Source organism: Galleria mellonella, unplaced genomic scaffold, assembly GCF_026898425.1.
Source record: "Galleria mellonella isolate WM207_F2 unplaced genomic scaffold, CSIRO_AGI_GalMel_v1 utg133, whole genome shotgun sequence".
Lineage (NCBI taxonomy): Eukaryota > Metazoa > Arthropoda > Insecta > Lepidoptera > Pyralidae > Galleria > Galleria mellonella.
In genome coordinates this window covers 917,385-942,540 of record NW_026441990.1, presented here as the reverse complement: position 1 = coordinate 942,540, position 25,156 = coordinate 917,385, and the positions used below count along the sequence as shown (strand labels likewise).

The window sequence follows — 25,156 nt, the reverse complement described above, 5'->3', positions numbered from 1 at the left end:
AAAGAAACATGTCAAACTTTTATTTACTTTATTATCTATATTCCAATTGTAAAAGGGGGTACCAGTCACTCTATCACTCCGTGTCACTACGCCACTACTGATCTCAACCATTTACACATTTATAAAGAAACATCAACCGAAATAAGGTTAAAAATTCACAAATACACATTTAATGTTGATTATATCTAGCTTAGAATAATAAGGATTGCGCGCACCGAGAGATTTCTAGGACACTAACGTAAATCAAAAAGAACGTTATAATTGGCCATCCTTATCAGTGCATTGAAAAGGAACGCCTTGACAATGCGTCACTTAATAGTGAAAATATCGAATATAGACAAAATAATATCAGTATTAGGCAACGCGTTGTGTATGTCTCCGTCCGCTCAATCCTACTAACCTAGAATAGCTCACCACGGACTTAGCGACTATTTCGGCCACAAATTACAAAAAGAAATGCTATAAAAGCACCTAACGTAAAATGAAACGGCTCAATGCTGACTACAGTGTATTGTAATGAATGGAACTAGAGTAGACGCCCACAAAAATATTGATATGATTAATTCAATGTCCCACATTATTTGATTACATAAACTCTCAATTACTGTTACATTTTATTGCACTATTACAGTAGAATTACCTGGATCTGTTTGTGAATTGATGCCAATTACAATAACTAGTACTTTATTTGGACTTGAGCGTAAAACGAACGGCAAGTTTTCACACATTTGAACACTACAAACATTGCTGCAATTTCTAGATCTGTATAAATTGCCTCACAATGAAGTATAATAAATAAAAACCTAACATTACTATATCGTATCCGAAGTCAAACCTAATAAAATTAATACAATTATTAAAATAAATTAAATAATTTTTATAAGAAGGTAAAAGTATATAAATAAAAATATATATTCGAAATAATCGGACAGTCTATAATTATAAAAGAACACTGAAAACTTGACCATCGTTTTGTCCGCATTAATAATTCCACGCCAAAATATAAAAATATATGGAAGATACTGGCACGTAATCTCCCGTATTTACTAAAATACGTCACGCCGCAACCAATACGAACATAGCCCCGAACAATGCAAGTCCTGTGTATTTATTTACACCTCTTAAAATACACTTAGTCGATCTTAAAATGAATAGCTTAAATTTGCGATAGTGCCAGACGTCAAAAGAACACTTTTACAACCTAGATTCGTATTAAAAATAAACTTACTTTCCGAATTCTTTTTAAACAATCGACAACGATTTTTAAAACAAACAAACGCGGCCGATATACGGATACATCTGAACTTTGTACAATGATGGAAATTTACATAAAACAACATGTACTTAGATTGACCCGTTGAAGTAAACCGTGCACTGAATGCTGCGTCAACAAAATATGGTCCCGACACAGGCTGTCTATAAAATAAAATAAAGTTAAAAAATATATAACAATTTGTGGTTTCGATAGTAAGGCACTCAACGCACGGGTTACGTTCAAACACAACAAAACATAAGGAATTGTGATATACTATCACTTTAAAAGTCCCCATTACAGGCACAGTGAACATAAAACTCCTTAGAAGCTCTAGAGTTCTTGAACTCAGATTATACTTACACTAGAGGGAATTATTCCTACAACATAAAATTACATAGTCCAAGCCGCGCCGTGGCCGCCTACATCAGAAACTGACAAATGTCACCAACTGAATTGAGATCCTTGATCGTAACGCCTATGCAAACATAACTGTTCAAGTATTATATAAGCATACGTAGAGCCGTTAACATTTCCGGTATTATTGATAAAAGGAGCGAAGGGGAGAGGTTATTACCTTACGTAACATAAATTACAATATTACTAATTTTAAAGACACTACAATTTTCATACTAAAATACTTTGGTTTTTTTTACATTTTCAATTTTAATATTTTCGATTTTATCTTATACCGGTAGAGACTCTAAATTGATAGCTTTCGTAACACTTGAAACACTTAATTGAATTGTTAACGGTTTTTAAAATTCGTTTACATATACATCATTAGGTTTCCGATACGCATCATGATCATTTAGTTGCACAGAAGCCTTTTTTTTTATATAAAATCGTATCTGTGCATAATCAGCCAACACTCATGATTCGTGCCTTCAGCTTAACAGGCATTGCAATCAAGGCGTGTTACAGAAACTAAGTTGAGTTAAGCCACAGACGCGACGTCGGGTATTAGTCTAAATGTTTAAGTTGCGTATCTTACTTGACTATTTATGTTTTGCGGCCGACTGGTCACTGCTCACGATGATATGAGCTGAAATAAAGAATTTTTGTAAGACTTTATATTAACAAAATAGAGGATCTACCATGATACTTAATTATAAAAGTCCGTTCATATAATGAAACAAGTTGAATCATTATGAAGACACGATTACCGTAAACAGACCCGATTGCAGGTATTCGGGACCGTAGATGAAGAGTAGCCTTTCTTTTTTTTTATATACAGCACAGAATGGCATATAACCTGACTGCTACCTGATGGACGTGCTATGAATATGATAAAATACATATATACGTCCACGGCATCACACCTCATGCATTATCATTCCTAAGGACTAAGAAGATGTCATACTTCTGTACCCTGTAACTTCCCTGCCTTTTATCACGCACAATCGGAAAGATTGTTTACCATTTCGTATTATATAAAAAAAAAGTCATTGATAATGGGAAAGGTTCGTATTTGCATACATATCTATAATTCTGTCACCTTAATATTAATATTGATCCTTTATTTTTATCATTAATTATATAAGTTACATTCATATATATATAGGCGAAAATCACTATTTATCTTCAAACTTCATAATAAAACAAAATAATAGAAATGTAATAAAATTAAAACAGCATGCATAAAAAATAAAAAACAAAAATTCTACCTTATAAAGAAAAGCAGTTGTATATCCATTCCATTTCAGTTATTTACTTTTTCATAATATATTATTATTGTAATAATATATAACTATGTCCTTTTATAAACTATAGGTATACTATGCAGACATCTACACTCCGCCCTTAACTCCTAACATCTTAAATACACTGTAACAAACGAAAAAAATTGCAAAAATAAATAATAGAAAATAAATATATATATCTACATTATAACAAATAAAAAATAATATATTCGTAGGTGATGTGTACCACAAAATAATAAAAGCTACCCATAGTACACAGCTTTTTTATCTGCATTTTGTTCATGCCACATTGTCATTGTCTCCATTTGGGACAAATCATTTCCAATAAGGTCAACCATTAGGCGGTACCCCTCCTGAAAGTCATCGTGGTTTCCACATCATCATCATATCAGCCTTAATCGTCCACTGCTGAACATAAACCTCCCCATTGAGGGATATATTCCCAGTAGTTGTCACACTTGGCAGGCGGATTAGCAACCTCAGGAAGGCTGTGCTAATGGAGAGAAGGAAAATGGAAGCTGATGCCCATCCCTAGTCCTCCCTTAGGGGCCTCTTACGACATCCACGGGAAAGGATGGGGAGGGGGTAGCCTATTCTATGCCGGGACCACACGGCAGTGTCCGTGGTTTATTGCTCATTAATTAATCACAACGGGCCAATAAACCTGAGTTCATCCACCACTGGTGCCCCGCCATTGTATAGCATTAGCATAGGCGGGTATAACATTTCTCTACATCCACAAAATTCTATAAAATCCTATCCATGGCGACATCAATGAACACTGATTTATTAAAGTATTAGCGGCCAAAGAAATTGGCATAGTATTTTTTCTTATACTTATTTGCTCTAAACACCTCTTACAGAGAAAAAGAACCCTCTTTTGCTAATCGTTAGTAATGGGAACTACCAGTTCCATTACTACCCTGACAGTTTTATAATCCTACAGCCTATCCCCCCCCCCCGCCCCCCTCCGGAAACCATCGTGTTCAATTCTAGGTCTAATCACGATGGGCTAACTGACCTGCCTTTCAATCTCACCTATCAAACCTTACTGGCGTCCTGCCAGCGTACACCATTCCATTTATCATGCATTAAAAAAAGCCCACCTCTTACAGGAGGGAAAGGAATTGTTAGGGATAGAACTTCACCATTGCTAATAATATACCCACCCTATAAGGTCAAACTCCACCTAATTCCAGTTAAAAAACATCATGATTTATTATTGATGAATTCCTTCCTCACTATGGGTCAACTGATCTGCTACATGCTCACCTATCAGGCCTTATTAATACACCGCCAGTATAAATCGATACCGCTAGCAAGATCACTATTTCATTAAAATGTCCCTTGTGACAACATATAGCATTTCTATTCTGATACATCATGGAAAACCATAAGAAACATGTAAGTACACATGATATATTGAGACTGCACTAACCGACTTGACTGTGGCCTTGATGAAGTCCTTTTTGTGTGCGAGATCAAAGTCCGGGTAGTGGCTATACACTTGCTTGCACACTGTCTTCATTGTGATCTGTTCCAGGTTAGCGCCCTCTAATATCTGCTTCACGTACTTCTTTATTTCATCGTCCTAAGATAACAAAACACTTAGGTAATAAAAAAAATATTTATTAAACATTTAGACATTTTACGAAATTTGTTGTTACTTTGTGAAGTCCATATCAATGGTTAATTGATCAAATATATAATGTTGCGTATGAAAAACAACAACATATGTATTACAGGGGAAAGGGATTGTTAGTAATGGAGACTGAGAATCCCATTGCTAGCAATATACCCAACCAGGTCGACCTCCTCGTGGTTCCCCCTGGAAACCATCATGATTAATTCCTGATGAATTCATCATGATGGGCTAACTGGCCTGTTTTCATTCTCATCTACCACCCTTCACTGGTGCTCCGCAAGCGTATACCGCCGTTAGCGCAGGCGGGGTTACCATACCATTTTCACCCATCAAAAAAAAACTTATGTATTACTAGCGACCCGCCACGGATTCGCAATATTTATGCAATATTTGTTTATGTAATTTTTAAACTGTTCAACAGATTTTAGTAAGGCTGGTATTTTAGCGTGTGTGAAGGTACTGCACTAATATTCTGTAAGATAGTATTCTGTCTTTAAAATTAACGAGCTATCTATCAATTTGATGTACGTGCGTTTATACAGTTCACTTGCGTCCCTCCCTCACCTCCGCTCCCCGCCTACTATACTCGCACGGCCAGCGACAGTGGCAACGCAATAAAATTATTGCGGATTATCGGATTATTGTTTTTATTTCGCATACCTTCAGACCAACTGCATGATTAACATATTGTAAAAAGTAAACTTTATCTCCATGATATTTGCATTTTGATTTAGCTACTTGTTTTTATAATTATAATAATTTATAAAGTATATGTGTACCTTGTAAAATTAATTACTGATATTAAACTTGGACATATGAAATACAGCTTTACAAAAAAGGCTGTGACACAGTCTTTTTTGTAAAGCACTCAAAAAATGCCAATAAAATATACTCACAGTAGGCGGCCGTTTGGCTTTCTTATCAGCAGGGGAATCGGAATCTTCGCCGCTTTCCTCCTCGCTTCCCTCCTCCTCCTCCTCTTCACTAGCGGACTCCTCTTCTGAGGACGCTTTCTTAGCCTTTTTTCCGGCAGGACGACCAGCAGGTTTGGCAGCTGGCTTTTTCTTGGCTAAATGTAGAAAAAAAAGCAATTCATTTATCAATAAGCTTTTTTTACTGATAATCAAATTAAAAACCATAAAACAAAAGTACAAATTAACTAAAGTATCAATTACAGAATAAAAAGTAACACAGATTATCTTTGCAACAGCATTTGATATTCATTTGCTCATAGTTTGGAGATTGAAAATTAAAAGTGGAACTATTGACAAAATGAGTATTTGAACAAGACCAAGATATGAGCATAGTTTCATTGAAAAAGAATTATCATACGCAAAAATCAAAAAAGAATTTAGAAAGTTTCCATTTTTTCAAGTTAGTAAGAAAAGTAAGCATACTGACCGGGCGGCGTAGGCGCTTTTCGTTTGACGGGTGTGGCCTTCGCATTAGCAGCTTTGCCCACTGCACCTTTGCGGCCCTTCGCCACTGCCGCCGGCCGACCGCGCTTCGATTTAGGTTCCTAAACAAATACATAATAAAACACATTAAATTATTTAGATTTATTTTTAAAGCATTGTTATCTTTTCATTTGAGGTATTAATTGATTACAAGAAATTTTATCCTTTATAAAGACCGTCAGATGAACTTTTCTCAAAGAAACAGATTGAAATTTGATAAAACAATTTTAATAATATAACCCATACAGCTACATGGTTGGAAATCTATTTTTTGTTATATTTCAACCCATGTTTCTGTGGGGCAAACATTTAGTGGTAACTCACATACTATCTTAAAAGGATGTTAACGATTTTAATTTCAGCCATCCATTCATAGTATGTCCGTGTGGTCCCAGCATAGAATAGGCCACTCCTTCCTTTCCTGTGGGTGCCATAAAAGGCGACTAAAGGGACTTAATACTAGAGGGATGGGCAGCAATGTCCCTCTTAAAACATATCTAAAAGCCTAACTGCAGATGCCAACCCACTTGCCAGGCATAGCAACTACTGGCAAAGCGAAAGGGCGCTTTGGAAGGTTTATGTTCAGCAGTGGACAGTTAACGGCTGAAATGATGATGATTATTCATAGTATGTATATAATAAACTTACATCAGACTCTTCCCCTTCGCTTCCAGATTCCTGTTCACTCTCACTCTCTGACTTTTCACTTTCTTCATCACTATCAGATTTGGCTCGTCTTCCACGGCCTTTAACAGATGTCACCTGTGTACATTGAACATAAACACTAATTTGTTTTAAAATAATATAAAATACAAGCAGTATTGTTTCTATTTATTGATTATTACTAACTTGTAATGCTTTAACAGTCAAGCATATTTTTATCTCACAAGTTTTTTTAATATTTTCTAAATTTAACCTTATTCTACCTCTAGATTTACAAGAAGCTATGCATAAAGAAAAGAACCAACAAGTTACAATTACTTAAATCCATAATAAATCTTTACTTATAAATGTGAAAGTAAGTTTGTTTATTATCTCTTGCTGCTGTAATGACCAATCATTATGTAATTGGGGATATACAATTATGTTGGAGATAGAGAAGAACTTATGTTCCTGTTTTCCCAGTCATGTGGGCAAAGCTAATAGGCACAGATAGAATTGTATGTAACTTATATAAATAGATTTTTTTTTATATGAATTTACTGCAAGAATAATATCAAATAAGTGTATTGTACTGAAATATAGTAGGTATATAGTAATCTATAGTAAGAACAGTACCTTGCCCTTTTTGCCCTTGGGTTTGCGACCCCGCTTGCCAGGTTTGCCCGACGAGCGGCGACGCCCACTACTCTTGCGTTTACGCCCGACTCCGCTCGCGCTTTCTCCCGCTTCTGGATCGAAATCGGAATCACCCTCTTCCGAACCACTGGGGTTAAATGAACCCTATAAATAAATTAACAAATTTTACACACACTTTGATTAACATAAACTGATTATTGTATAATAGAATGTAAATAATGTAGAGTATATGTATATTTTTTTGTACTTATTTATAACATTCTAAAGATTGACAGAGAGAATACTAAATAAATAATAGCATTAAGTCTGCTGTTTAATACTCAAATATGGGTGCCCATATTTGAGTATTAAACAATAAAATAATTGTGATTTACTTACATCTGAATCTTCTGATCCATCTTTAGGCAGTTTTGGACCCTTGACCTTTGTTTCTGGGTCAGTTTCATATTCCTCATCAGAGTATCCTAAACATTAAAAAATATCATTTAGAAAAAAACTTACAAATTAACATATGTTTGCAAAATATTTCTCCTCAAAATTAAAATAATTAGGTTTCTTTTAACAAAGTGTTTTTGAATAGTACATCTGAAAACTTTTCTCAAGAAATAGCATAAATTTATACTATAATAAAACAACGCATTCTCCCAAAAAAAAGTGGTATGGAGAGCTGGTAATTTATTATCGTTTTTCAATCTTATATTTTTTATGAGAAGATGGATTCTCAGAAACAAGTTCCTTTGTGAAAACTGTTCAGTTTCACTGATAAAAAACATCTAAGTTTTCTGATGATTTCTATTTCGTCCTCTATAGAAAGAATAATTGAAATGAATTAATACATACCTCTATTATGCACTTTGACGGCAGCGGACCGTCGCGGACGGCCGCCAGGTGTAGAGGGCGGCGCGGCTGCAGGCGGGGGGCGGGCGACGCCACGGGCGTGTGGAGAGTTCGCTGCCGGCTGCTGCAAGAATGCCACTAGTCGCCCCGCTAACTCGTTGGCGCCTCCTATCAGAACCAATCATACATACCATACATTATAATGTCCCACCACTGAGTGTGATTCTCATTGTATTATTGAAGAGATCATCATTCAAAAAACCATCAGTCAAAATATCACTTGTGTTATTACATTGAAGTGTTGCAATTATAATTGTATGACTATTTTCCAATTTCAAGGGAGGTATGGTAATAAAACAGTAACATACTAGTATTTAAGAATGCTGATGCATGAGTGATACCATAGACATCACAGACTAGACTGTATTTGCTGTTCATATCTACAGACAACAGTCTATCAGGTGTGCTCTTAGTTTGGTGGCTTAACCAGAGTGATTAGGAAACGATTTTATAGTGTCTTATTCGAATTAAATTTTTCTTGCACTGGTATATTAATTTTGTTCTTACGAAATTCAGGAGATGAAGAGTGGTCTAAGAATTGAAATTCAACAATTACCTTTTTTATCCAAGTCGAGCATCTCACACATGGTGCGCAATTGTTTCATCTCCATCTTGCTGGTCTCTTCCAATTTTGCTTTGTACTCCGTTGAACCAATTGCCCATTCATAGCCTTTGAATTTCTTGATATTACGTTTCACATTACGGTCTAAACATAGTTGCTGAAACAAAACTAGAAATTTAGCATTTAGAAATATAGATAAATTGCATTTTATTGCAATGATATTCAAATATGCAAGGCACAAATAATTGTATTTGGATATTTATTCGCAGTACATAAAAGTAAGAATCTACTCAAGTTATAAAATGTATTAGGTCAAAAATTTCGTACAAAAATTCAAAATTTCAAAAACCACAAATCATTTTGAGTGTTCCATACAAACTCAAGAGCATGCATAGTATTAGAAAGGCTTAAATTTTTGCTATATCAGCCCATATTCTTTGATTAAAATGTTCTATTTCACTGATAAGACACTCTTTACATAGAAGGCTAACTATTTCGATATCACCTGTATATAGGAGAATTTGTTGCTATATTACAGAATATCACAACCTTAATGTTTACTGTTATAAAATAATTATAAATATACTTACGCCATATAAATACTGATGCAATAATTTCTGGTCCTGAGTCTTGAAACGCGACAGCGATACTTCCACGTTGCTAATGTGACCGAGAGGGATACCCTTTCCGGCTGGCAGTGGGACAGGCGGCTCTATTGGCTGCATAGGATACAGTGTGTAAACAATATTGAATTTGTTAACACATTTGACTATAAATTAGGCAATATCGGTACCACTAAAACAGGATTTTTCTGGACATTTCATTCAGGTTCTATCATTTAAAGGAAGAAATTTATTTTTATTCAAGTAAACTTAGATTTAAGCATTTTTGAAGTGATTTTTCATTACCGCGCATTTAGAACGCAATTTCAGTCAAGAAGAAAGGGCAAAAAACTCAGCAGTTGCTCTTTTTAAAAAGTTTGATTATATAAATAATAAATTTGTGTATAAACTACCAAACAGTATCAGATCATAGATATTTGATCAGATAATAATTTGATATTACATATTAGATAACCAATATTGAGTATGTCTATTATTATCAAATATATAGATATTGTAACTACAATATATAGATATTGCCATATATCGCCCTCACCTACTACTGTTAGCTAGAAATGAGTGCATAACAAAGTTGAATGTGTTCTGTTACCAATGCCCTAGATACTGAATTTGTATACTAAACAAGATTTTTTTATTTATTGTAGATAACAATTAACTCGTAACTTATTCATTTTACTACAATTAATATTTATTAATCGTAATTAAGAACATTTTGTGTAATTTTCTATGGAAATGTGAATCTTAATTTTTTTTGTATATCCATACTGGTTTCTAATCCCATTGAATAGTGGTACCTCATTTTCTCGCTCACACTCACCTCTCTTTTAGGTTTGGGTTTAGGCGCCTCCTCTTCCTCTTCCTCCTCCTCTTCTTCTTCACCCTCCTCATCTCCTTCTTCATCACCTTCATCATCTTCATCCTTGGCTTTCTTTGCTGGCTTCTTTACTCTAAAGACACAATAAAAAAATATTAAAATATTGAACAAGTTTCTCTTCCATTCAACCAGTATTATATAGTAAAATTTTAGCCATGGACTAACAGTGTCATACTAATTCAAATTAAGCCAGCTATAATTTTTTAGACAAATTAGACATATATACAATTTATTAAATACAACCACGAAAGACGTAGCTGTACATTAAACGTTTACGTAACCTAATTTTTGACCTCTCTCCCATGTATATTTTTCTGACCCCCCCCCCCCCTCCTCTTCCTAACACGTTACGTAACACCCAAATTGCCATTTTTAACGGGATTCCCCATAAAACAAAAAGGGCTACCAAATTGGAAAATATTAATTCCCTAGTTTTTTATTTCAATTAAAAAAGCAGTGCCAAGTAACGCGTTGTTCGGACCCTATTCCTGCCCCTATAACGCATCGAACATTTTACAAAATAAACATATTGCGTTATGTAATACTTGAACGTCCCCTTGAACCCTCTAAGCTACCATAGTCTTTCGTGACTTTGTGACTGTGTATATCTAAATTGGTACAAATTCACTTAATTAAAAATTAACGAAAATATTTTTAGTTATACCAATCAACTTACTTCTCTTTAGGTTTAGATTTCTTATCATCTGCTTCATCTTCCTCGTCTCCTTCTTCTCCTTCTTCCTCCTCGTCATCTTCTTCCTCATCCTCATCCTCCTCTTCAGTATCCTAAATTAATAATAATATGAATGTGTAAAAATCATAAGTTTTTTTTTATCAAATGGTAGGGAAGCTTAAAAAGCTTTTATAATGTAAAATGTTATCTTGGAGCGCCGACCATATTAAAGATAGTGCGATATGACTAACTTTACCGTTTCCTACTCTTGAAGCCCTTTCATTTGATATCCATATTAATGTATGTGTAAGTGTATGCAAAATTTCAGTTCAATCAAATATCAAGAAATAGTTCTATTTCCGTTTGCAAGATTTTGCCCTAAATAAACATGCTTTGAAAGTTAAATAAAAGCTTGTAATAAAAAACAGAATACCCATAATGTTTATGAATGTTGTATTATATATGGTAATAGCCTGGTCTAAGATTGACAAAAAACATACTACATTAGATAGTTGATTGGACATGAAAATGATAATAAAGTTATTAATGAAGTTACAGAAGTTTTATTAAGTTTAATATGGAAAATCAAGAACACAAACACCATCAGGCGGTTAGCAGAAAACAGAATGTTTGATAGAGTAGAAGCAGTTAATTTTACCTCTTTCTTAGGCTTCTTCTTGGAGACGGTCTTCTTTGCTGCTTTATCGTTCTCTTTCAGATCATCCTTATCATCGTCATCGTGCGTTTCACCGTTCTCCTCCTAATACATAAAAAAAAAGTCATACTATATGAATAAGAGATTCTTAATTCGTATGTATTTATTTTATGGCTTCTACACGATAATTTGCCGTATAAGTCGCGGCATAGAATAGGTCACCCCTTCCTTTCACGTGGGTGTCGTAAGAGGCGACCAAGCAAGTTTATGGTGCAGCAGCATTCCTCGTTAAAACATCACCAAAAGCCAAACTGTGGTTGCTAAACCGCCTGCCAACCGTGGCAACTAATGGCGAAACCCCCTTTACGGGAGAGGTCTATGTTCAGCAATGAATACTTAACGACTGATACGACTATAACACAATAACATCGCCATTTCTGAACCGCTTTGATAATTCTTTTTTACAATGTGTAAGTCTTAGACCCATAGTCTGTGGTAGTGGTCTTATATTAAATTTCAAACTATTGTAACTTCCGTTTGCTTCGTTTAATTTTTCACTTGTAGACACATAATGTCGGATTCTATATTCAAATATTTTATGAGTGTTATTCGGTTTAAAACAGTATAGTGGTATTAATGTCAAAATATATTACATAGTGAATATTAATTTCGTTGAGACTGTTTTTTTTGCAGAGCAATATCTACTTGTTATTGTAAAATGTTTTTATTATTTACAAACGCGACCAGTTACGAAACGTCATACTTAGGCGTGTTTGCAAAATTATTAATAATTCATATAATCGGCATAATGAAATTCCATTGAAAAGTCACAATACAGACGATGGTTTCTAGTTGAATTTTAGATTAATCATTATTTAAATATGTCAACTTTAGTAGTATTTTTATAAATCTACAACCTACTACGAGTTAGGCTGACAATTTAGTAATTAACTTGTTTATTCGGTATACTTCACTCTTACTCAGAAAAATGTCTTAGGTCTAATAAACCCACTTCAGTTATTAAAAGCTTTTGTCTTTTTCTTTAGCGCCAATTACTCGATTTCAAGAAAGAGACAAAAACACTGGTAATAGAATATTAAAATTCAAATCTTCTTTATTCAAATACACTTGTTTACAAGCACTTTTTAATCGTAATTTTTTTATGAATGCAGCGTTCAGAAAGTTGGCATTTGTTGAGAAGAGCCCGCAAAAAACTCAACAGTTACTGTTTTAAATAGATTTGTATATTATCTTTGTGAATAAAAGCGATAATTTTTTACTAGTTTTCACAATTTACTAGACTCCCGTAGCCACGTTGAAAAACATAGTTTCATAAATGAATGGCGGTTTCGATTTACATAATTCACTAACGAAAGAAACTTGTTTTTTATTTAATTTAGCAGTTAAAGTTAATTTGTACACTTTTCACATATTAGAAATAGTATTAATAGAAACAGCAATAATTTGTATTCAAGTTAATCATCATCATCATCATATCAGCTTTTAACTGTCCATTGGTGAACATAAGTTTCCCCTTTGAGGGGTTTTGCCAGTAGTTTCCACGCTTGCCAGGCGGATCGGCAACCGCAGTTAGGCTTTGGGGATGTTTTAAGAGGGACGCTGCTGCCCATACCTCGCTCTCTCTTGGTCGCCTCTTATGACACTCACAGGAAAGGAAGGGGTGGCCTATTCTATGCCAGAACCACACGGCCTAGTTCAAGTTAATATTAAATTATGGGTATTGAAGTCATCTTCAATAATTCTACCGCCCAATTTGATATGCAATTTCAGCTAAAAGGAATTTGGATGGTACATTTTTTTTAACAATTTTTGCATTTTATAAATTATAAAAATATGTTACTGATTACAATGACTATCGCTAACGTCATGACTATGAGTAATATTTCAATCAATCGCAGTATTTTCGTACAGAATAAACCAGACCATTTACTGCAAACAGGTCCAGAATCCAGAGGGAGACTTTGTACAAAAGTCGATTGCTTGGGTACCTCTGTCCCATTCGTATTTCTACCGCGAAGCAGTTGTTTCCATCGCTGTGTTTCAGATGTTTGATGCTGATTTCAGAGTGTGTGTGTTGTACAGAGGAATAACACCTGAGTCCTCAGGAATGGCAACGCATGGGGAGTATCATGGGCACAACAGTATACTCTGTTATTTCCATGGTACTGCTCATGTCTAAAGGCGACGGTTACCACTTTCCATCAGGTGGGCCGTCAGCTTGTTTGCCATTCTAAGTTGTATAAAAAAAAACGAGTATGACGAATGAGACAGCCGTCGTGTTCACTGTATTTATAATATTATATAGAGTAACTATCTAGATTTTTTTTTGTTTGTGTTCGTAATGGATAAACTTAAAAAATATACTTAAATGATTTTTTTTTAAATTCTTTCATTTATAGAAATCTACTTTATCGATATGAAACATGGGCTATCTTTGATTTGAACAAAATCGTGCAAAGCCGGGGTGGTACACTAGTGTATAAATAAAATGATTGGAAACAAACCTTTTTAGCATCGCCATCTGTTTTCACATCCCGTTTGTCGTCCTTGGAATCGTCGGCGCCTGGGTCGTCCTTACCGTTGGCAGTTGCCGACTTTGAATCTCCTGTGTAGCGATAAACATGTTTTTAAAAAACCTCAATTATTTTGTAAAATCAAAGCCCACGGAGACAAGTATCAATCCTCGAGAAGTTTTGTCTTAAAACATTGTATCTCTTTAATAAATACCGACTGTATCGGGTACAAAGTCTTCAAATACACTCTAATAAACAGTTCAAAAAACTAGAACTAATCTGTCCAAACTGCAGTTCGTGTTGACCGGACCGCGTTTTCCGAAAGGATTTTCACACAACGAAAAAAATTGTTAGTAATGGCCTAAAAATCCCATTGCTAGCAATATATACCCTATTAAGTCGACCTCCACGTGATTCCCCCTGAAAACCATTATGGTTAATTCTTGATGAATTCGTCACAATGAGCTTACTGATACAACTTCATCTTCACCCATCATCTCTGACTGGTGCCTCGTGAGCGTATACCAATTGCGCAGGCGCAGTTACCATTCCATTATCATCTACTAAAACCGCGATTGTCCCTGGAAACGATCATGATAAATTCGTGAAGAATTCGTCACGATGGGCCAGCTGACCTTATTTCATCCTTACCTATCAGCCTTAAACGGAGCCGCGATTCGCGAGCAGGGTTTCGATTCCAATTTCATCTTAAAATATGCTGTATTTTCACAAATTCAGGACTAATAAATAATCGTACAACATTTACGTACTACTACTACCGAGTGAATTAAGATCCCGCTGCTGACTTCAGCAGGCATAAGACTTTTTAATGAAACTTGGTTTAAATGAAAGATGAGCGAAAATACAATGCACACGGGTTGCCTGCTCTCAGTTTGCCGTAATTGCCGTAACGTATATTATTAATTTTATATAACTTGGTGAATTTTAGAGGCTTCTAATGTTGAGGAGATAATATTAACGCACTTACAGTCAAATCGGCGAGTTATACGAAATGAATATTATAATTTTTTTTTAATAATCATAAATTTATTTGCATTAAATAGGGCAGGTATCGGTGATCTCGTATAGTCTCGAGCCTATTTAGTAATTTACAGAATAGCATGCAAATGTCAGATTTTGGTAAAAACTAATTAATTCATGCATCGACAACTATACTAAATATTTATCTATTCTTTTTAAAAAATTCGTCTACCGAATAAAACTTCTGTGAAATAGCTATTTAGATAATTTTATTTTAAATTTGTTTAATGGAAGTTCCTTTATATCTATAGAAATATCATTAAAGATTTTTGAAGACATTATTAGTGTAAAACTGACTTTTATTCCCGCCTATGTGCTTCAAAACCGGTGCCAGATGGATCAAAACTGTGAAACACAGAAGTACTCAACACATAAGGTACTATTAATTTCAATTAGCGAAGCAAACCCACGGAATACAACTAATAAATTGCATAAGAACTAAATGACGCAGTGTTAAAAGTTGCATAATGTTATTAGAACAAAATATTGATAATTTAATTACATTATCTTGTGATTTTCGATAAAACCAACTTTACGAGATAAGGCTTTGATAGGGCGAGATTTACACAATGTTAGTAGTTTTTAACCATTACAAAAACAAGTATTCCCTTTAAATCCCTCGCAAAATAAAGAGGGCCAAAAAACACCAACTGCTATTGGAGGAAGGGGATTGCAATAGGGACTAATGGCCTCATTACTAGCAACATACCTATATAATAGGTCGATCTTCGTACGGTCTCCTTCGAAAACTATCATTGATAATTTGTGATAAATTCGTCAACATGAGCCAACTGACCTACTGTCATCCTCAAGTATCATCAGTCACTGATGCCCTGCCAGCGTATACCGATAGCACTAACAGATACATCATTGGGACTAATTCTAAGATACCATCTGTCTGAACGTATTTCTTAATATTGAATTTAATAGTTTCCCAATATTATTGTCTTATGAACCGTCATAAACAAAAAAATTTAAAATTTAATGGATTTTATTTAGAAAATTAGTTCATGTTAGTCCTTTTAATAAAGATTTTGCTGTGATATCAAATTTAGCTTCGCCCACCATAATGGCCTGCGCAGACGAGCGACACGCGAATGTCGGCGAACAAATTTTCCCTTTATATTTACCTCATTTTGTTACACTTCTAAATTCGACGAGACAATTCTCGACGTAAATTTTAGTCCGGGCATTGCAAAACGTCTAAAAATTCACGCAAGTGTATTTGCATAAGGTATACGTATATAAATAATCTATGATAACATCGCACGCCCCCTCTAAATTTTTACTTCAATGTGTGTGAGCATATATAAACAAGTTGCTTACTTATAAAAATAAAAAAACACCTTCAGTCGCGCCCAGAGAAGAATTAAATTCCTTGGTCGAAACCTTGTCAATATTTTTAATTCTTTGAATTTTGGTAAAGCGTATCATGTTATCGTCGTCAAACACGACTTACACAAATTTATTCCGCAGCAAAAAAGTCCATCGTTTGCGAACGCTTTTAGTAATAATTAGTAGATCTGGGCATATTGACATAGCGGTATGTAATCCCGAACTAAGCCGAGTTTAACTGTTTAGTACTATAAGTACTAGACACAATATTTTTTTTAATACATACAAGAAGTAAGTGTATTTAAAATACCCACACGAGTACAAACAGATATAAGGAGTACAAATGTGTGTACTTTGCTAGGAACAAACCCGTAACAGTCGAAGAGCTGTGTGTTATCTTTCGTCTCATACTTTGGTCGACATTGACTCTTGACTTTTCCGGACAGAATGACAGAAAAAAAATTTATATACGTACCATACAATTTCTTTATTATACCACTACCACTGTCTACCATTATGACCAACAGTCGCAGTTTTTAGCGTAAAGTCATTGAAAATCAACCGGAATTATTGTATCACGCGGATGGAACGTCTATTTACAACAGACTTTAAAAAGGAGGGTGTTCTTAATTCAAATCTATTTTTTTTTTTTTTATATAACAACTTCTACCATCCTATCGAGTAATAACAATTGGTAGGAGTAAAGTTTAATTCATTGTTCTGATTCCACTGTCTATTGACATATACGTAGGTTTGTTTGCGTAAAACGTTCCAAATTATTCCCACGAAAAAAGTAATAAATCTATCCGACTAATTACAAATTATCGCTTAAACGTGAATGAGGAAGAACGAAATAGCAACTTTTATCTCGTGTCTTATGCGTACGCTAACATAAACATATCCATCGATAGAATTGAAAAGTTTTTTATTTCTTTGCCTCTTATCTAAGGGTAAACGAATGTAAAGGATTTAATTATCTGGGTTATATAGGAAATTACGGAATAAGCGAGTTAAATGTAGCTGGTTAAACGATAGGAGTTTCGTTGTCTGGTTTACAACCGAATTCGACACTTTATAACTTAACAACGCAAAGAATGAAGAATAATCTGTAAAGATAACCCCTAGGGAAGGTAAATGTGGGTTGAAAGTTTATATGAAATATCGTCAGTTTAAAAATTAAACATTTTAAATTTAGGGTCACATTCGAAACAAAATCCGCGTGAAATTGAACGCGAGCGAAATCGCAGGCAAAATCTGGTATTTAATAATATTTCGAAAATAATTCTATTTTAATAACCCAGCTAAAACAAGGCACGATATGTAATAAAAAATTATCCAATGTAGAAGCTGCAGTGTTCACACATTCCATCTGTCATGCCACTATGCAATAAAGATACGATATTTTCTAAAGATACCATAATTAGCAGCGACACATTTTATGATACATGACGAGTGACAGTGATGTTGACGATAATGACGTTCCGTTATATTACACGATTTATTTATAGTAATTTTAATTTTCAATAGAACTTAACGAAAATGTAGACAAACGAATAATTGATTCGACCATAAGCCAATCTACTGTTGACTAATAGTTGTACAAATAAAAAATCAATCGATTTTGAGTGTTTTGTATGTTACTTGTCTAATTAGAGAGAAGTCTTGTAGTAATTTAATAATAATGAAACATGTCATTAATTAAATTCAAACAATTCTAGACAAATGGAAAATTAAAAATTGTGACATAAAGTACTATTCGTATTTTTTTTTTTACTTTCTAAAATCCATTTATTGGTAACAATCTTACTTCCACAGTATTTTTTTAATACCTTTTTAAATGATAAATAAACCGCCTGGCAACTTAGACAAAGTGATAAACGAATCTATCAGTATATACGTTTCGCTTAGTACTCGCATGAGAAAGAACGAGAATGCGCATATTGCCATTTCATTCTGTCTTATGGACACACTAGCGATAACGATCCTATCGATAAATTGTTTTTCCACTCATCTAGCTGAACACGGGCATTTTTTTTTAACTTAGAAACTCTGAATCGAAATCTAAGTGTGTAGGCTCGAAAGCTACGAGAACACAGACTGCTTTAAGCTAAGTTTATTGTATTAGTTTTGCATGTGTGCATAATACGTGCGTTACTTAGCTGATGTGTGCGGTGCGAAACATACCACTTTGACTATAAAAGAATATATTGTCATATTTTTATCATATGAAGGCATATTTAGTAAAAATTTTGGAATATTTTTAATATAATTAAACAAATAAACGTAAATAGCTAGAACAAAAAATTTTGTGTTAATTATGTATTAATTTCTAATATTTGTCAGTTACTTTTAAATGGCAAGTTTAAAAAAAATATGCAACATTGTTCAGTAAAGTAGTAAGTACATACAGAAAAAAAAAATACAGGCCAATTGACAAACTCTTCGAAGTTGCTTAATTGTTACGACCCACTTGTGTATTAGATATACATTATGTTCGCCATTGGACAATTATGATTTACTGTACATAAAAATATTATAATTACATAACACATTATTATATATTGCCTACTCGTTAACGATAACGCTGTTTGTTTTATCTAAAAATAATATAGTGTTATAACTATATTCATAACATTAAACAAGTAAAAATAAATGTGAAATTCACTTACCTTAATTAATTTGATAGTAAACTTATTGACAGAACAAATATGATGGATGTTTAAACACACAAATGACATTTTACACATCACACTGTACGAACTGTTGCTGGCAATATATAATATTACAATTTTAATTAAAATATTATTTGTAGATATTAATGAAGAATCCATATAAAAATATTTAATAATTACTTACGAGCTGTGAAAGAGACTTATCAATTCATATTTTAGATTTCTACTTTAGTTATGTATTTATTTATTTATTTAACACTTTATTGCACCAACATAACAGGATTTGTTGAACAATTTTCAATACGCATATTGTAGTACAAAAGGCGGTCTTATTGCTAAGCAATCTCTTCCAGACGACCTTTGGGTAGAAGGAATTAAAGCATAAATAGGTAGGTGGCGCGTTAAAAAAAATAGATCTGTAGAAATAAATATCTGTGACAGCAGTCATATACGTATACAAAAATAAACACATACATCCAAATATATACATACACATACATATATAAAGATATATACATACATAGAAATACGAATAGAAATACGCATATATAATGAAAATAAGAGATAAAAAATAAAACAAGGAAATCAAACATTCTAAATTATTGCATCCATTTGTAGAAAATTTCTAGTATTATGAGAAATATAAGATAAAATACAATAAGTATATTTAGTGATATGTCGTTTAGCTAAGTTGTAATGGGAAAGACTTGTGAATTTCTATTGGGTAGCAATTAAAACAGTCAACATAAACATTGGGTGTTGCTGGAAGAAAACTCTATCAGAGTTAAGCTCGCCTTTGTACTTTTGTTTACCTCTGTCATATTTTTATAACTAATGTGTACAATAAAGTATTAAATAAAATAAATAAATAAACTGTTGACTAAACATAAGTACATAAATTATTTGTTACTTTATACAATTGATAAATTAATATATAAATAAAGCTGCTGCTGGACTTAACATGTAAACTTATATCTACTTTATTAAGTATATATAATATACAATCAGTATAAAATCTGCAGATCATAACATTGTTTTTTTTTTTTAAATAAATATATAACCTTACTAATCTTTACTAATATAATAAATGTCAAAATGAGTCTGTTACCCTATAGCGCCTTAATAACTTAACCAATCACTATGAAATTTGGTATAAATGTATTATATGGGATGTTAAAGATTATAGCTTTTGACCTAAGTCTGTGAATATATTCCGGTCATAAGGGTGAAGTCAGAAGTCAGTGTAATATAATTGTAACAGCGATATTTGTACATGTGAGAGATATGTACATAAGAAAAATTAATATAAGAGGTTTTAATAAGACCAATGGATGAGAAAAACATATTTTTAGAAATTTTGTCTATCTGTTTTTATGCTTATTCCGGCGTAAGTAAAAACTACTGCACCAAATTTAATTTGGTTATATTCCTGGTGTAATTTAAAAAAAAAAATACTGTATGTTTTATGTCTATATGCCATCCGGAACTGGTTAATTTAATTGGTTTTTTTTTAGTTATGAAATCCACATGTAAGAAGTAGCATACAAAAAGCTAATGTTAAATAAGAATATTACCCATATACATAAAATTAGACTACAATTTTTAAATAAAAAGGCCTCTTCATTAATAATATAATAAAGTTACTAAAAATATTCAATATTACATCATTGTTGAAGAATGTAAAGGGGCTATTACACTATCTACATTTATGAGTCATAAATACAGGGTGAGAATGATAAGTGATCACAGTAGTTTACTTCTAAAGTATACAGGACATTGGGGTCAATACTGAAGCGCCATTATCTGTCCCTATCTTTAAAATTATTTTGGGCTCAGTCATTGCACTTTACATCAGAAAATTAAAAAAAAAACGAAAAGTATGAGAAAAATAATATGAATTTAATTTATTTAATAGTTCTTCAGCACAAAATGTTAGATAATTTTTTCTATGGTTACTACTATGGATACTTCATGCTATGTACCATGTAAACATAAAATAAAAAATAAAAAAAATAAAAAATATAAAAACATTAAATCTTAAGTTAAACTGTAAATTTAAAATAGACCATCAACAAACATTGTTGTTTTATCCCAATAAATAGTACAAGAAACAAATATAAACACATTTCTTTGGAAAAATATTCCAATTCCTTGGTAAGTATACCCTTAAAAATGCTAACAACTTCAATTCCTTCATGCATATGATAGTGTAATATTACCCTAATATGAAGTAATATTGGCCACAGTTTTTCCAGCAACAAAACATAGTGTGATGTGCAATTAGTAACAAATATAGCCCCACAAGGTTAGTTGCGATGTAGATGAACACTTGAGTGACCACATGGTGAGCATGTTTACTCCCTGACCTTCTGCATCTGGCTGATTGTCTTCCTCTTTTGTTATTGGTTGATCTACATCGGTGTTACCTTGGGCCTCTGTCTGTGCCAGAGACTCACCCTTAGAGTCTTGAGAGGATTCATCTTCTGTGGTTTGACCATCGCCAGCCCCAGACTTCTTGTCTTCATCCTAATTAAAAAAAAAAGATATATTTGAACAGAATAGAAGATACTTGATGTGACTGTTGAATGATATATTTACTGCTTATTTATTCTTCACAAGACTTTTAATATTTTTCCCTCATTTTAATCATTTTTCTAATATAAAATGAATAATTTTAAATCATATATAAAAAGTAAATATTTTAAATTCTAAATATAAAAAATATATTTAAGTTAAAAATCTTATGAATAAGATATCCTGTGTAAGTAGCATATATTTTTGTGGTTTTTTTAACGCAACTACTTATTTTATACAATATATACAATAGTTAATAAGAATGTATTAAGTTTTTAAGTATTACCTTCTAGAAATGGTTATAGTGACAATTGAAAATGTATGTCCATTTATTGAATAACAATAATAATCTGCTAAAATAAGTACACAATAACAACATAATTATTGTTATGATAATTATGTATTATTAAAAACTAAAATATAGTATGTTATTGCACATAAATAATAATTTCAGTATTTTGTATTTCAAATAGGTAATATTTTAATAAGAAATAAAAGAATATAACTTGTAATATGTAATGTTTAATCAGTTATGTTCAATATATTGCAATAGTAACATAGAGCAAAATCATACTTAGCAAGAATTGTCAAACTTCATTGCTCTATGCTAGCTTCAATGTTCGCGGTTTTGGCCGCCAGACGATTATTAACCTTTAAAGCAAATCATAAGACATATAATCCCATGTCCTTACTCTACATATACCGTCATATTGTATACACCTGAATACATAGTAACTATGTATACCTATGTAGGAGTATTCAGACTTAGCAATACATACTACTTATATATACGCAACTTACACGGAAATCAATTTAATACGTAGCTATACATACTAGAATACTAGACTGCATTTTTATTTTTTCCCGCTTAAAATATATTGTTACGACCCGGACAAAACACTGATAAAAAAATCGCCAGTAAAAAAACCAAAAGAGGTCAGCAATAAAGGCCCCCAAAAGGATACCTGTTTTATTTACATCGCGCGCGGTGTTCGGAGAGCGAGTAATGAGATGCGAGGCGGCGGCAATGGAATAACATCATATCACGCCGACTCTAAAATTGAATAATCGCAAGAAACCAAATATCAAGGTCGTGCGGATTTCCTACCAATGTCATACATAGATTGTGCACATTAACAAAGGCCCTGCATCCAAATGCAAAGGGGCGGGGGTGGCAAAAATATGCGAATTCACGAAAAATATGTAGTTAGAATCAGTTTCGATAACTGATCATAATGGCATTCACAGTTTTTATTGTGAAATATTGACTTATAAAACATCCCTCGGTGGCGTAGTTCCCGCGTTTAGCGGGAAGCAAACGTTCTGTCAGCCATGTTGCGACGCAGGCAAACATTAGTGATATAATCACGGAAATAATACCACTTCACCACTAAAAATGTCCTTATTAGATGCACACCATTATAAGGAAAATTAAAACAAATGTATATTTCACAACTATACCTGATTGTCACTGATTTTCGCTTTATCGGTATCACCCGACATTTTTCCTACAAAGAAATTGAAAGCGAATTCCAAAGCGTCTTCAAACACCGGACAACACAAATGCACGCACCCATAACATAGAAAAAAAAAGCTGCGTTTCGTTATTCGTTTCGTTTTACTTCAGAAAGCATGTAATCACAGCACTTGTTTAAATAATGGACGATTAAAAACAATTATTTAAACATTATTTTGTAACTCATTAATTTTTATTCTGTTTTATTTAATAATATATCAATAATAAAAGTTAATGTAACAACTTCCGGTTTAACATATTTATTACATTAAAATATAATATTTACTTAAAAATTTTTGACAATAAAATAATATCTGCTCTGTTTATTAAAATACGTTTAAATTAGTTGAGTACACCCAAAGACAGGCGTAAAATTATATCAATATATACATATAATGTGGGTGCTATCATTTTAGCAGTTTTTATATAAACTAATTTGCTTTCACAGTGTAGTTTATTTATAATAATTTAAGAAGTATACATTAATTTAGTAAATATAAGTTACATTTTTTCTAATCAAATATTTTGTCCAATTCTTCGTAAATGAAATTTTAGTATTTTTTACGATTTTGACATGATCCAGTGACCTCACAGAATATATTTATATAATGAGTAATACATCATATCACCCATGTAATCTTGTATCATTAGTAATTTATCAATGCAACATTTAATTGAACTAGGTGTTATCTTATTATTTAATTTGTATTACTTTCTTTAATTCCGTTACCATTATTATGCATATGGCTGTCAACGCAAAAATTGGCCACTACTATTACCACCAGAAATGCTACAACCTTCCATATTAGTCATCATATACATCACCAGAAATATCAAAATAATCCAAATTTATTGCTTTTTGAAAAGTCTAAATGGATTGGTAATGTTGATACCAATCCAATATCCATATATTTCTTATCTCGATACTGCTCATATCAGCCGGATATTCACTTCTATGGGGTACTTTGAGTAAAATTTTCAAATGCACTGTTCATTGTGCAAGAATTATAATAAATATAGACGTAGTTCTTTTTGAATTTGTCACGATGCGGCAACTGATCTGCTTTTATCATCGCCATCTTTCAATGGAACCCCGCTAACGTGTACCAATAACACAGGCGGGCTACTTATTTCATTTTAATCCTATTATAAAGTATGACCTAATCTGACTAAATCTCATCAAACTGAAGCTTATTTAGACTAATTAGATTAAATTTTTAATTATACAATCAGGACTTATCGCGATGAAAAAGCTTTTACAGGTAAATAGTAACTACATACCTGCTTCTTTATTGCCGACATTTCGACGTTGATTGTACTACTTCAATCCTAATGAATTCCGCTAGACCACCAAGGCTTTTTTTAATGATTTTTTTAAAAAGTGCATGTTTCTGAAGATTCATAATTCTTTTACTTCCTTTAACTGTCTAAAGAGAGTAAAAGAATCTGAAAAAGAATTACATTAAAAAAAAGTATGTTTATAAAATACTAACTTGCACAGTTTTATCCACGTGAATCAGTTTATAAAATATTTTATATATTAAGTTGGAACATAACCAAATTTCACTCAATTCCCTTAAGTTATTTAAGCGTATTTGAATAATAAACTTACTGCTATGGATACTATATAATTGAGTATAAACATATACTGTAGTAGGTTTATAATCAAGCTGTGAATATTAGCAAATTTTATAAAAAAAATATAAAACTTTTTTAATACGTTCGATATAGATATCGTTTTTAATCGAGTTGATAATTCAGGAAGAGTAGGCTATAATTGGTTACAATAAAAACATACGATTTTTTAAGTTTATTTGTGGCATAACCCTTACATTACACATTTA

The 25,156-nt window shown here is 32.8% G+C and overlaps 1 protein-coding gene across 3 annotated transcripts; it reads right to left on the bottom strand.

Annotated features, from left to right (window-relative positions):
• Positions 1 to 11: 11 nt before the first annotated feature.
• Positions 12 to 23,405, bottom strand: LOC113511311 (protein DEK). Of its 3 annotated transcripts, XR_008253826.1 has the most exons (17): positions 23,258 to 23,405; positions 21,589 to 21,748; positions 14,166 to 14,266; positions 11,644 to 11,745; positions 10,989 to 11,098; positions 10,256 to 10,385; positions 9,406 to 9,534; positions 8,810 to 8,972; positions 8,197 to 8,361; positions 7,735 to 7,820; positions 7,336 to 7,500; positions 6,706 to 6,819; positions 6,002 to 6,119; positions 5,497 to 5,669; positions 4,394 to 4,546; positions 2,920 to 3,079; positions 12 to 2,297 (listed from the first exon to the last, which is right to left on the bottom strand). XR_008253826.1 is itself a non-coding variant. In XM_052903140.1 (16 exons), the coding sequence occupies exons 1-16, from the start codon at positions 23,297 to 23,299 to the stop codon at positions 2,283 to 2,285; spliced, it is 1,926 nt and encodes a 641-aa protein (XP_052759100.1). In that variant the 5' UTR covers positions 23,300 to 23,405; the 3' UTR covers positions 12 to 2,282. The 3 variants fall into 3 exon arrangements, 2 of the variants coding, with proteins under 2 accessions (XP_052759100.1, XP_052759101.1); XM_052903140.1 differs by lacking the exon at positions 2,920 to 3,079; XM_052903141.1 differs by lacking the exon at positions 2,920 to 3,079 and having other exon boundaries at positions 21,679 to 21,748.
• Between the last annotated feature and the right edge of the window lie 1,751 nt (positions 23,406 to 25,156).